We start from the raw sequence: 12,149 nt of genomic DNA on the forward strand, positions 1-12,149 counted from the left end.
TACAGTTTAAAAGTAGCTCGTTTGTTTTTCTCGGTGCTTTAAAGGTTTGATGAAAATGCCCTTTCGGTAGATGAACGATTTTCGTTTAGTAGAAGCTGGGAATTGGTGTGTGTACAAAATATTTCGCCATTAAATTGGACTGCATCTACGACATAGACGTGTAAATCCTTTGAGATACATTAACAGCTCGAACCGTTAGACAGCCCTGCCAGCTGGGTGAAATACAGCAAAGCAAAACAGAATTTGTTAAATGCCAACAGCACTAGTAATGGAAATAGTCTAGTCGTATAAAACAACAATAGTAACTTGAAGGAATTAGTCTATTGTATAACGTCCTGTGTCCTTTGTGACGTGACCAGCTTGGACATCTCAGTACTACTGCAGGTTCCCCGATACCAAATTGTCATTTAGATGTCCTACTTCTAATTTATGATTAATCAGGCAGATGCTTATATGCGACATTTGTGCCGATTTACGCAGCTGGGAATTTTACCAGAATATATTAAAATAATCTTATCATATAGTAGGTATCATACTTTATACCTAATTACATTTTATTTTAATATCTATTCATTCAAATTCCTTTATTCAGAAATACAACTTTAATTATTTGTAACGTCTTGGCTTGTGTAGTTAAATCGCATTAGCCAAAGGATAACCTCCAGTAACGCAAAATGTAACTAAATTGCATTATTTATGCAAAACGAGTGCGGACATAACCTTCCTAAATAACCTCGAATGACTAAACTCCATACAAATCCACTCAAATATACGTCGCCTTTTCTTATCCTGTCTAGTTTTCTTCCTCATTTAAATCTTCTAATGTTGGAGACATCTCTTAAAGACGATTGAAATTGGAAATGTACTTCTTTGACTGCAGTAAGATTATTTGTAATAGGCGGTGCCATCAAATCCCGCATTCAATTTCAGATCTGTCACCCTTAAGACAGACCATGTACTTGACAAGTGGCGTTAGTAATTGGGATTTATACGTCATTTCTGCTTTTGAAATACGTAAAACGAAATCGAGCTTTTTCTCCATACCAGGTGCTTAATTTCGATTTTATTCCTTCTCGCGTGAGCCGCCTCGAGCGCTATGAAGTCTCTCTGCAGAGGCTCCAGTCCGTCTTTCTAGGCGATCCATGTCTCCAGGTGCCCCTTCCAACCTTTCGGGCAGGTGTAGTTGTCCAATCAGATTGCCCCCGCCAGGTACCAGCGTGTTGCACTCAAATCCCAGCCGCTCGCGATCCTCAGTAGTCTCAGCCGAATCTGTCGCACTTGGCCACAGCAGCACAGGCAAGACGAATGGATACTCATCTCTCCTGTTGGTGTTTGGGATATTAGCTCTCCGTTGCGCCCTGACTGTACCGTCTTATTCTTTTTGTCTATTTTCGTCTTCCTCCCCCCCTCCCCTTTTTGGATTGCAATAGTTTGGCGTACAGACACCCGACCGTTTTCGGACCTCACTCTGAACTGTGTCACCATGTTTCCGCCTGCAGCGAAGCGCTGTTTCACAATCGAGTCCTTGGTGGCCAAGGAAAGTCCTCTGACCGCCGAGGAACCCATCAGACCCACAGCTCTCAGCTACTCCAACCCAACAGATGCCTTCATGACGGGGTTCCAGGGCCAGGCGGGCAGGTCCCTGTACTCTGGTCCGGAGCTGGTCTTCCCCGAGACGGTGAACCACCCGTCTTTGACTGTTCACCCACACCAGCTCGGGTCTTCGCATCTGCAGCACCCGCACTCGTTCTTCGGAACCCAGCACCGCGATCCCATTAACTTTTACCCTTGGGTTTTACGGAACCGATTTTTCGGACACAGATTTCAAGGTAAATGCTAAATGTGCAGAGCACTTTTCATTTTCGCGTGCAGCACGTTGTGCATGCGACCGCGAATAGGACCGGCAAACTTTAAGGAAGTCGGCAAAATCGTAACGGAGTGAATATTTAGAATAAAACCGCCTTCTCTAAATGCATTGCTATTTGATTTGCAGTCCCATAATTACCAGGCGGCAAGGGAAAGTCGCCTAACCGTCGCTGTCGGGCAGGGGGCTATGTTAATATGGCCTTGAGTGATGGTTTAGTATTGAGTCGGCATTGATAATGACACGTTATGTGACAGTAACAATTATGTTAACTGCAAAAGCGGTACAAATCGTAAATTTCTGTTGTGCGTGATTAAATTGATTTATAAAAGTATAATTAGCATGAAACATAAAACGTTTATCTCTCAGGTGTGTTGATAAACTTTGATACATGGGTTAAACTAATGTATCTAAAAGATCAATATAATTGATTCCTTGAAATTATTAATTGTGTCTAATTATTAATATATAACTAATAAGTTGATTAAATGATTGATATATCCACTTAGTCACGGCCCTGAAATTATATTGACCTAACTAGAAACAATTTACCTTTACCATTAGAAATTAAACATTAGTGAATAATAAGCAATGAATCCGTATTATTTTAGCATTATAAAATCATGTATCTATAACAGCTTGTGTATATAACTACATGGTGTACATAACTGAGTACATGTGGAGAAAATATACATGATACATGATACATACACATGATATGTCAAAATGAAATATTTTGAGTCGGAACACTTTCTAAAATATTTTTAGTTTGGATTTCTGTAATTACACTTCATTAAATAAAATATATTCATTTGTTTATATATGATTACGGTAATATTTATGTATTTCTACTTTATGTACAATCATACTTCGGTGTAAATATGACATATAGAGCATTTGGTTAAAAACATACGAGTTCTAAGTACAAATAAACAAAACAGTGAGCAGATACTTGGTAACTCTTGCTTCAAAAGTTGATAATCCTACAACTAATAATTGCAGCTGTAAAACTAAATAAAACAATATTGCCAACCCTGGATGTAATTCGGCTACCACAGATTTGTAAATTAAACAGTCCGTGTAAGAAAGTTAAACTATGTTAAAGGAGTAAAGGGAAATATACTTCAAATTTCAACAGATAAACGTACTTCAAAACATAGCGACATCGAAGAGTGCTTCTTTTTACCAACTCTTTCACTCGATTCATTTTTATTTAAGGCTCTGTTTGTTCCTCTGGTGTTTGTGCAAGTGCCCGGCTTTTGGAAGCCTGTAAGAGTATTCTTCTCCTGAAGCGCTGCTCCTTCTCATTACAGAGTTCAGAATGCAAATCCTCATCAGGCATTCCTTTCAATGAACTCCACCGAGTGAAGGGAGCGGGGCTGAGGGGGAAAAGCGTGGAGAAAAAGAATAAAAAAGATCATCAAAGGATGCCTTTGTTCTGGGAGGGAAGAGAAAGATTAAGTTATCTTCTCGACAGCAAATTTTCTCGCTTTGCTCCCGGCGACGCCTGCACAGGCAATGGGCTCGTGTACCTCAGATAGCTGAAATTGTTCTGTGTCACTGGCGGTGCTGAGACCAGCCGATTACTGGAAAACGGCGATCAGCAAGCGGGCATCAGCCTCGCCTTCCTCCCGGCACGCTGACGGCCTCCTGCCTGTGAAATTACCCCCTCGCCGTTCACACGATTTTGCTTTGTTTTTGCGCGTGCGATAAGGAGTTCTACACCATTATTTGAATAGCAAAAAGCTCAAGGATCGTGCCACGGTTATAATAAACATCGCAGTGTAGTTTGTTACTCTCCAATGAATTATTTCGACACATCACAGTACTGCAGAAACATTAATAAGCAGCAAAATCATCAACACACGTCTGTGTTAAAACAATAAAGGAGTTATAGATCTGTCGTGCGGGGAATGTGTCCTCAAAACTGCGATGTTTCCGTTTTAATACGAGACTGTGTTGTTGGCGATAGTTTGTTTTTTTTTGGCGGGGTTCGGGGCTAAACCCGTAATTTACAATTACTGTAGGTGTATTGAGTTTTTGGAACTTTTGAAAGTATCTTGTGTTTCAGAGTGTGCACAAACGCAATTAAATAAATTAACACGTTTCTGTAATGCTCTTCATCGTCCTGTTGAATAATAATAGTCTTTAGCCTGCATTGCAATGGGTTTACTATAATTTTTGTGTGACTACAGTCCAGTAAGAGCTGATCTGATAACAACATTTATTTCGCAGTTATGAATGAAAAATAAAACACTAGTTAAAATCTTAATGACATTTCTCGTTAGAAGTAAAAATCGATTGACCTCGCCAAAGACCCATAAACGAACACCAACTATCTAAAATAAATTTAACCTCGAATGTAAGTGTAGGCTTTTAGCAACCTACAAAATAGTTTTCTTTCAGTTGCCTTGATGGAATGTTCTGATGTAATTCAAACACGGAGATGGGCATGAGAGAAATGTTTGCATATTCTGATATTTCAATAATTCATTGCTAAATTAGTTATGATAATATCCGATTTCTAAATGTTCTTTGAATTTAATGCCTTTCAAGAAGAACAATGCTTATTTAGATTGTTAGTGGTTTTCACAATATGTACGCCTGTCTACAGAACTCGGTGGGTTACCCCTGTTTTTTTATTATCTGGGGCTACACGGGCCATTCAGGACAATGAGGCCTTGTCAATTAACCTTTCAGACGGCAGTGTGTCAAAACTGGTTGAACAAATTGTTTTGTTTGCAGGTGAAGAAAGCAGCTGCAGATATAGCCTGCAGTCAGTGCTATTCAGTAGTGTATGGCCTGACTGGGGCTTCTTCACAATTCTTGAGAAAAATCAGTTCAGATTTACCAGATTCTGCCTTCCCCAACAATTCAGCTTTGTCTAAGTAACTCACAATCTTGTATTTTTACTTTAAGTTTAAGTGCTGAAGGGACCAGTTCTCTAATTCGTTAAACAGTCATTAACAAAGAGAACTGATGTCTTTGAACACGACTACCTTATACAAAAGTAAATTGTATTAGAAAATAACCAGATGTAACCGACTTCAAGCGCTTACGGTTAGGCCTGCGGTTCGTTTGCGACCATTCGTACATCCATACACTTAAAGAACCAGGCATATATTATCAACAGTTCAAGATTTTGTTAAAGTTGTGGGAACGTTTTTAAAAATAAACAACGTAAAAGCGCTGGGTTTTACTGAATACTGCATTGGCATGGAATGAGCCTCCGCCCACAGCCAATTTAAAATAGTAGATACTGCTTTATTTTTAATTACAGGGAACCTACTGTACTTGTGGCCGAATTGGTGCGGAACCATACAGGAAATGTTCGGTGTTCGCTGGTTTTATATTTTATTTGGTAAAAAATTGTAATTTCCCTCGGGAGGAATTAAACCAGATGTCAGAATAAATACAACCGCTCGGTTGCAACAGGAGCGTCGCAAAGATTCTAATGTCCCAGCGCAGACACACGGCTGCCCGGATAATTGGCCACAATTTTCTACCCGTGAAGTCAATTTGTAAAGGACATTTTTTCTTTGTCAGTGATGGCTGAGCCTGTCTTCCAGTCCCGTGAGACGATTTTGTAATAAACATCGGCTCTCTTTTGTTTTGTTTTTTCCCTCCACGTTTTGAAGAGTAGTTTTCTCTTGAAGACTCTGATTTAGTAGGTCACCTGGTGTCCCGAAGCAAGATTCCTCTCCTAGCAGTTTAATACAGAATGTAGAGCTCTTGACAAGACATCCGGAAGTAAATGTTTTCCAATTGTCCCTTAATTTTAACATACAGTCTTTTAATAACGTATGTCATAAGTATTTTATACAGTTTGAAGCTAAAAGGCCGAACACGATGAACGACGGCTGTATCTGCATTTTCATACATTCATACAATAGAAGGTAAACGCATGTTTACAAACAGAGATTGCACGAACATGGAAACTATCGTTGACTAAGGGCGGGAAATTTATTTTGAAATCATTGACGGCTCTTGGATATATACAGTTTATATAACAACAGCAGTGGTTCTGTTTTGTTGATGTTATCTTGAGTTCAATTATTCAATATCGGGCTTTAAAGCTGCGTGTTTGGTTTGCTATCCGGGATGCCTTCTGTCTTGTGTAACCAAAGTGGTTATTTTTAATGTTAAAACGTGCCTTCATAATACAAGATTTGAGGTTGGTTCCCTTGTACTTCTGAAAAAAAAACCGGTACAATTTAGTTACAATAAATTGAATACTATAAATAATAATTTCGTTATAATCTGTGAATTAGTTTTTGCTACGTCATTTAATTATAACAACCTTAATTATATATAGCGCCTTTCGCGGTAGAAAGCTGTAAGATATTAAGAGAATGTTGATCGTTTTAGAGAGCACAGAGTGTAGCTGAATAATAATGATGATGATGATGATGATGATGAGTGTCTAGTTAAGACAGAAACAGTTTAATTCCAGCTCTTCTTCGGATGCGTGATTAAATCTGTTCTCAGATCGCTGTCCCATTACAAGACGGGTTAATATGATTTTCCACATGGTCACCGCGGGGGATTCTGTCAGGCCCCGTACTGCAGATCGGAACTGCGAGCACTGCAGCTACGACCTGTCGAATTGTTGGTGCTCTATGCGATTAGTATCCCGTTCCGTTTGGGAGGAAAGCAAAAAAGCACAGTTTCAAGAAAAGCCTTAAGACACACCAGGCAGTTTCTCAGGCAGGCAGTCCTCAGTGATATAACTAATGAAATTACTAAATTCACAAATAAGGACATTTTGAGCAAAGAATGGTAAATTATGATTATACATACAGAAATCTCATGCACTTTAAATACATGACGGATTTAATTAGGGGGCCCACATGGGTTTCGTAGAATGTTTCGACCGAACTACACAAATTGGGGGTTAAGAGTCGAGCTCTCAGAGTTGTCGGCGACTTTAATCTGCTCCGGATGACATCCCGCGATTGACTACAGGGTGAGGAGGAGGACGGCGAACCTCATCCAGAATCCTAACATTTCACTACAGGGTCCATAGCCCGAGTCCTACTGTTTTCTGCCGCTTTCCTTAATCGCAAACAAATGACAGGAATGAAAAATGCGGTTCCGTTTACGGGAGAAATGCAAAATGAAATGAATGAATGCAAAATTCTGCAAAATTAATATAAATCGGATTGTTCGAAAGTTTATTTGGATTTGTATCCCTGTCGCGGTTATTCAAATTCACCGTCTAACGCGCCAAGACCAACACAAAATCAAAAGACTAGGCGGATTTGTGCGTTAAGGTGAGGCATGAGTACGTGAATTAGCAAGGGGCCTCGGCTTGTTTTAGAAAAGTAACTCACCTCAGCCAATCTTCAATTGACGAAGATATTATAATCGTCGTTTTTGGTAATTATTTTTACAACTAGAGAATTTCAAGCTATTATAATACGGCATTAAAGACAGTTGAAAACAAACGAAGATAATTGTGGAATAATAAAATTAATTATTATTGTTGCCTGTTCCGTCTTTATTATACGCGCTATTCCCATTTTTTGGCTTTAATTAGTAAAAAGCTTCTCAGCCGTGCATAAAAAGCCATACACGGATAGGTACCGGCTGTGTAAAGAAGGCTAATTTTCATCAAGGAATGGGACAAGAGGAAAAAGAGCCACAAAGCGGTTAAACACACAGGGGTACACAAGGGTCACTTCCTTTCAATCTGGTAACCCCGGGGAGGTAATAATCCCGGGATAATTAGGAGTCTATCCGTGCGGCGCTGAGACCGTTTCTAGTAGATTAAACTCCAATAGAGCGCCTCGCCTGCGCGCACAAAGTCCGTGGGAGTTTCATGAGACGGTCTCTGACTCGCCCTGTGATTGTGTTCCCAGGAAATGATGTTTCCCAGGACGGGCTGTTGCTGCACGGCCCCTTCGCCAGGAAACCCAAACGGATCCGGACCGCCTTTTCCCCGTCTCAGCTCCTGCGGCTAGAGAGAGCCTTCGAGAAGAACCATTATGTGGTGGGGGCCGAGAGGAAGCAGCTAGCCAACAGCCTCAGCCTCTCCGAAACCCAGGTAATCCTGGTCACTCCGGTCAACAGCCATTAATAACATTGGGACACGTAATAGGTTTATTCCATGCTGAAAAGAGAAGAAAGAAAACACAACGTTTCAGATGTGGAGCCTTCTCCGGGTGTGAAGAACACGAAACGTTGTGTTTTCTTTCTCTTTTCGGCATGGAATAAACCTATTGCTTGTTCCTCTGCAGCCTACGCATGTTAACGCAGCTACCCACCTGAACTACTAATAAAAATGGTCTGTGGTGTTTTTCCCAAAGCACTTGTCGTGATCGCAAAGTTGTGTGTGTTTTCACATAAGAATCTATACGACAACCTATCAAAACATTTAGCTTCAGGTCAGGCTGCAACTAAACTTCGACCCTGTATCAATGACAAATTGCGCGGCTGTGGGGCTGTGTGATTAACGTCCTTTAGGTAAAGACTCCAGGTAGTCACATATCCCCACCAAAGCACATGTTCCTAATTTGCGATAGGTGGGGAGATTGGCATTTTCATAGGTTAAGATGTTTCAAGTAGTTTGTGAATTATTTATAGAGAAACATGGGTAGGTCCATTTCTGTCAGGGTTCTGAAACTGTCCGATCTGCTCGGAGCCATTCGCGCTCTGTTCATCCAGGACGTGCGAATAAAACTCCGAGCCGACCGGCGCAAAATCACCTCGGAACAAATAAATGTCGAGAAAGCGCCCTTTTTCAGGGCTTACCCCATCAGCAAAGACACCAAGGCCCGGGGCAGTCTGCGTGCAAACATAGGCGCTATTCCGGAATCCGTGCGAAGTTCTTCCTCCGCCACCTCACCATCATCGCCAAGGGATCTCCAAGGAAGAACATCGTACACGTAATGATGAAAAAAATATTACCGGCAACTACACATCACATCACAACTACACATAGCACAACTGCCGAGATTGTACACATTTCAAATAATTGAGATAATTCCACTGTGTACATCTCTTCGTCGTCGAAATGATGTATTTAAAAAATAACACAAGGTAGTCGATTTTTTTCAAATGTATATTAAACGAAATCCAATTAGTAAAATAGTTAATAATAAAATAATGTGTTGTTTATTGTATGCATTTGGTTTTCAAGTATCAGACGACTGAATTCTATAATAGTTATATAATATACTAGTCTCTTTTATTGAGTTTTATTGGAATTTAACTGATGAGGAAATCAACCGAGGAAATCATTGTTTTTATATAACTAGAATTAATTTTAAAATGAAACCACTGTACATGAACGATGGGCATAATTATAAGAACCTAAACGTGCGAAACGTCTCAAATTGCTTAATTGATTAAATCATTACACCAACAGCGTACTAGCAGATGGATCTTTTTTCGGCGTAAGTGGGGTCTTATTCCGTAAGCAACCGTCAATGCACTGCTATTGCCATCTACAATCTAACTTTCTCACTGTTTCCTCTGGACACTTTTGTGAACTGGAATTAGTTTTGTACATCAAAACGACCGACATTTCCCTGTGATATGTACGTCATTTCCTCCGTTTAGACACTGAAGTAACGCGTGAGAATTAGAATCGATTAGGGGATACATACTCAAAGAAAAAAGAAAAATACAACCTTTTAACGTTTAAGTGATGAAGAAAATATCTGGAAATACCGACACAAATTCACAAATATTTCTTTAATTTCTGATGAAAGAAAGGTCACTTTTCGACGAGAAGTGCGCTGAAGTTGGCTGGTGCTGAAATTATGTCGACCAATATGTTCAGACATATGTTGTTTGCTTCCTGGTTTCAGCCAACAGGTCAGCAGGATCAAGGTCTGTGAATTCACATCTATACCTGTCCAGAGAGTCTCTAGGGAACGTGGCTCGTTATTACGCTACTTGAGCAAATTTCAGCAGACGTTTTTTTAAAATACCGTTGCTACTCACATATAATCAAGTATAGACTTTAGATATCATTGAAGTACAGTTTTCGTTATGCACAGTTTAGAATCGCAAATCGCGCGAGAAACAAGCTCGCCTCAAAGCGTTTCTTTAAACAGATAAATAGAATTAATGATCGTATTTGTTCATAAGTACCATGAATCCATAGGCCAAATACTGACTTTGTCAATGAGAGAACATGTTGCATTTTCCTGAGGGTCTGATCATTAACAGCATGGCTGGATCATAGAAATAGGGTTATCAGACCACTCTGTTTTTAATACTTGCTGTTAATAATAGAAATATGTTCATTGTTGTTTTATGATTTATCCTCTTCCTGCTGTGCAGATTCTCACAACCTAAATATTAGAGCCCAAATACTGGGCAATATGCTGTGGTGGTGGTCGGTACTGGTGCCTCACAGCCCCTGGGTCCCTGCACTCATGTGGACTTTCTCCAGGCATGCCAGTTTCCTCCCACCCCTCATAAACGCACTTGCTAGGTGAATAGGTGTTTCAGAGTGGCCTGTCTGTATGTGACCCCAACATTGGGCTGAATTCCCATCCAGGGGAGGAGACCAGATTGTATCCTGTGCCTCCAGAATAGGCTCTGGGCAATCAGTGAAGAATCACTGGAGCTATTAAGAGTACTTTGAATGGATGTGACTGAAAGAAGATCTTTCTTTCCTTACAGACAAGGCACAGGGTTCACAAGGAATATAAATATACCCATGACCTGAAGACCTGGAACAATTTAGTGATTCATTTAAGATATTGAGCAATTCAGGGGGTCCAACCATCAGGGTGCACTTTGGTTTTATATGACCAGCTTTTTCCAGATCATTTGGGTGATATTGCCTCTGCAACGCACATGAGGTGAACAGGCTACGATCTGAGCAAGCCGTGGTCAAGACCGTGACTTTGATAAGTAGCCAGCAGATGGCGTGCTGTATTCTGGCTCAGTATAACCACCTTGCGCTGTAAGAGGTGCTGTGTGTCCCAGCTATCAGCTAGAGTTTCTGTCCAAACCAATTATGGGAGAGAACTGTAGTGCTCACCCTCTTATTTAGGGAAGTCAGATAAAAGTAACAAGGGTAATAATACACTTATTGCAGTAGCTTTTAAAGCTGCTTGTGTCCAGGAAAATATTTCCTATCAGTTTTTTAAAGTGTCAGTAAAATATAAATTGTGCAAATCTAGAAGACATGTTAGACTCACACAAAGCACTCAATTACAAGCATAAAGGCTGTATATAATGCAGGATATTTTAAGCAAAGTGATATTGCATACTTGATGAATTATTTAAATGCTATAAGTGCCATCTATGTTCATAATGTTTTCCAACAAAACTGAACAATAATTCTAAAAATGTTACTGCTGGATTGTCTTAAGGAGCTCTGAGAGAGCTCAGACCAACTTTCTGTCTGTTATGGCAGTTTGACAGTTGTGTTAAAAATGGACAATATTTTCATTTCCAGAAAGTTATTGTTCCTTAAAGAAATGGATTCTGTCATCATAAACTGCAGTCTGTTTTTTTATGCCTGTGATTATCACTGGTGCCCCATATGAGCAAATAATATATGACATATATATACTAGATATCCCCTGTATACTTTTGGGGAAATGAAAACTCTATATCTCTTGGGTTTCTGAGTGGACCTGAAGTGTCAGACAGACATTTCATGCACCATTTGCAGTAAGCGATGTCATAAATCCAGTTTGTTCCCCTAGAAGGACTGAGCCAAGACTGAGGATCCCTGGTGCGTGAGTGAGCCCTCTCACCCTCCTGTCCTCCTCTTTCCCCAGGTGAAGGTGTGGTTCCAGAACAGGAGGACCAAGTACAAGCGCCAGAAGCTGGAAGAGGAGGGCCCAGAGTGCCAGCAGAAGAAGAAGGGCACCCATCACATCAACAGGTGGAGAATCGCCACCAAGCAGGCCAGCTCCGAGGACATTGACGTCACGTCCGACGACTAGCCCCTGCTCCCGCTTCCTGCCGGCAGCACTCTATTTATTATGTCATATTATTAGATATAAAGAGATATATTGAAGAACACGAGCAATGGCAGAATCTGTCATTTGCAGAGGTTTTAAGCTCCTTTTGTTTAATGAACTGGAGAGGATTTTCTCCGTATGGGAAAAGATGGACTTGGGAACACAGCAGAGCTCTCTTGGATGAAGCAAGAAGGTGTGGACTGCTAGAATAGTGACAGTAAAGACAGGGGGAGTTTTGTGTGTCTTGTTCTTTTCCGCTTTGCATAGGTAACTGTGCAGCACCTTGTACATTCACAGCCAGTCCGCAGTAAATCCCTGCAAGCTGTTCGGGTCCATCCAGAACTATGCTG

The 12,149-nt window shown here is 40.6% G+C and overlaps 1 protein-coding gene across 1 annotated transcript; it reads left to right on the top strand.

The window, feature by feature from the left end:
* The first annotated feature begins 1,483 nt into the window (after positions 1 to 1,483).
* On the top strand, positions 1,484 to 11,867 carry emx1 (empty spiracles homeobox 1). The gene is made up of 3 exons (XM_088919752.1): positions 1,484 to 1,829; positions 7,726 to 7,910; positions 11,614 to 11,867. Exons 1-3 carry the CDS (start codon positions 1,484 to 1,486, stop codon positions 11,779 to 11,781), a joined length of 699 nt encoding a protein of 232 aa, XP_088775878.1. The 3' UTR covers positions 11,782 to 11,867.
* The last annotated feature ends 282 nt before the right edge of the window (positions 11,868 to 12,149 follow it).

This window comes from Atractosteus spatula, chromosome 1 (genome assembly GCF_055471065.1).
Source record: "Atractosteus spatula isolate fAtrSpa1 chromosome 1, fAtrSpa1.hap1, whole genome shotgun sequence".
Taxonomy (NCBI): Eukaryota; Metazoa; Chordata; class Actinopteri; order Semionotiformes; family Lepisosteidae; genus Atractosteus; species Atractosteus spatula.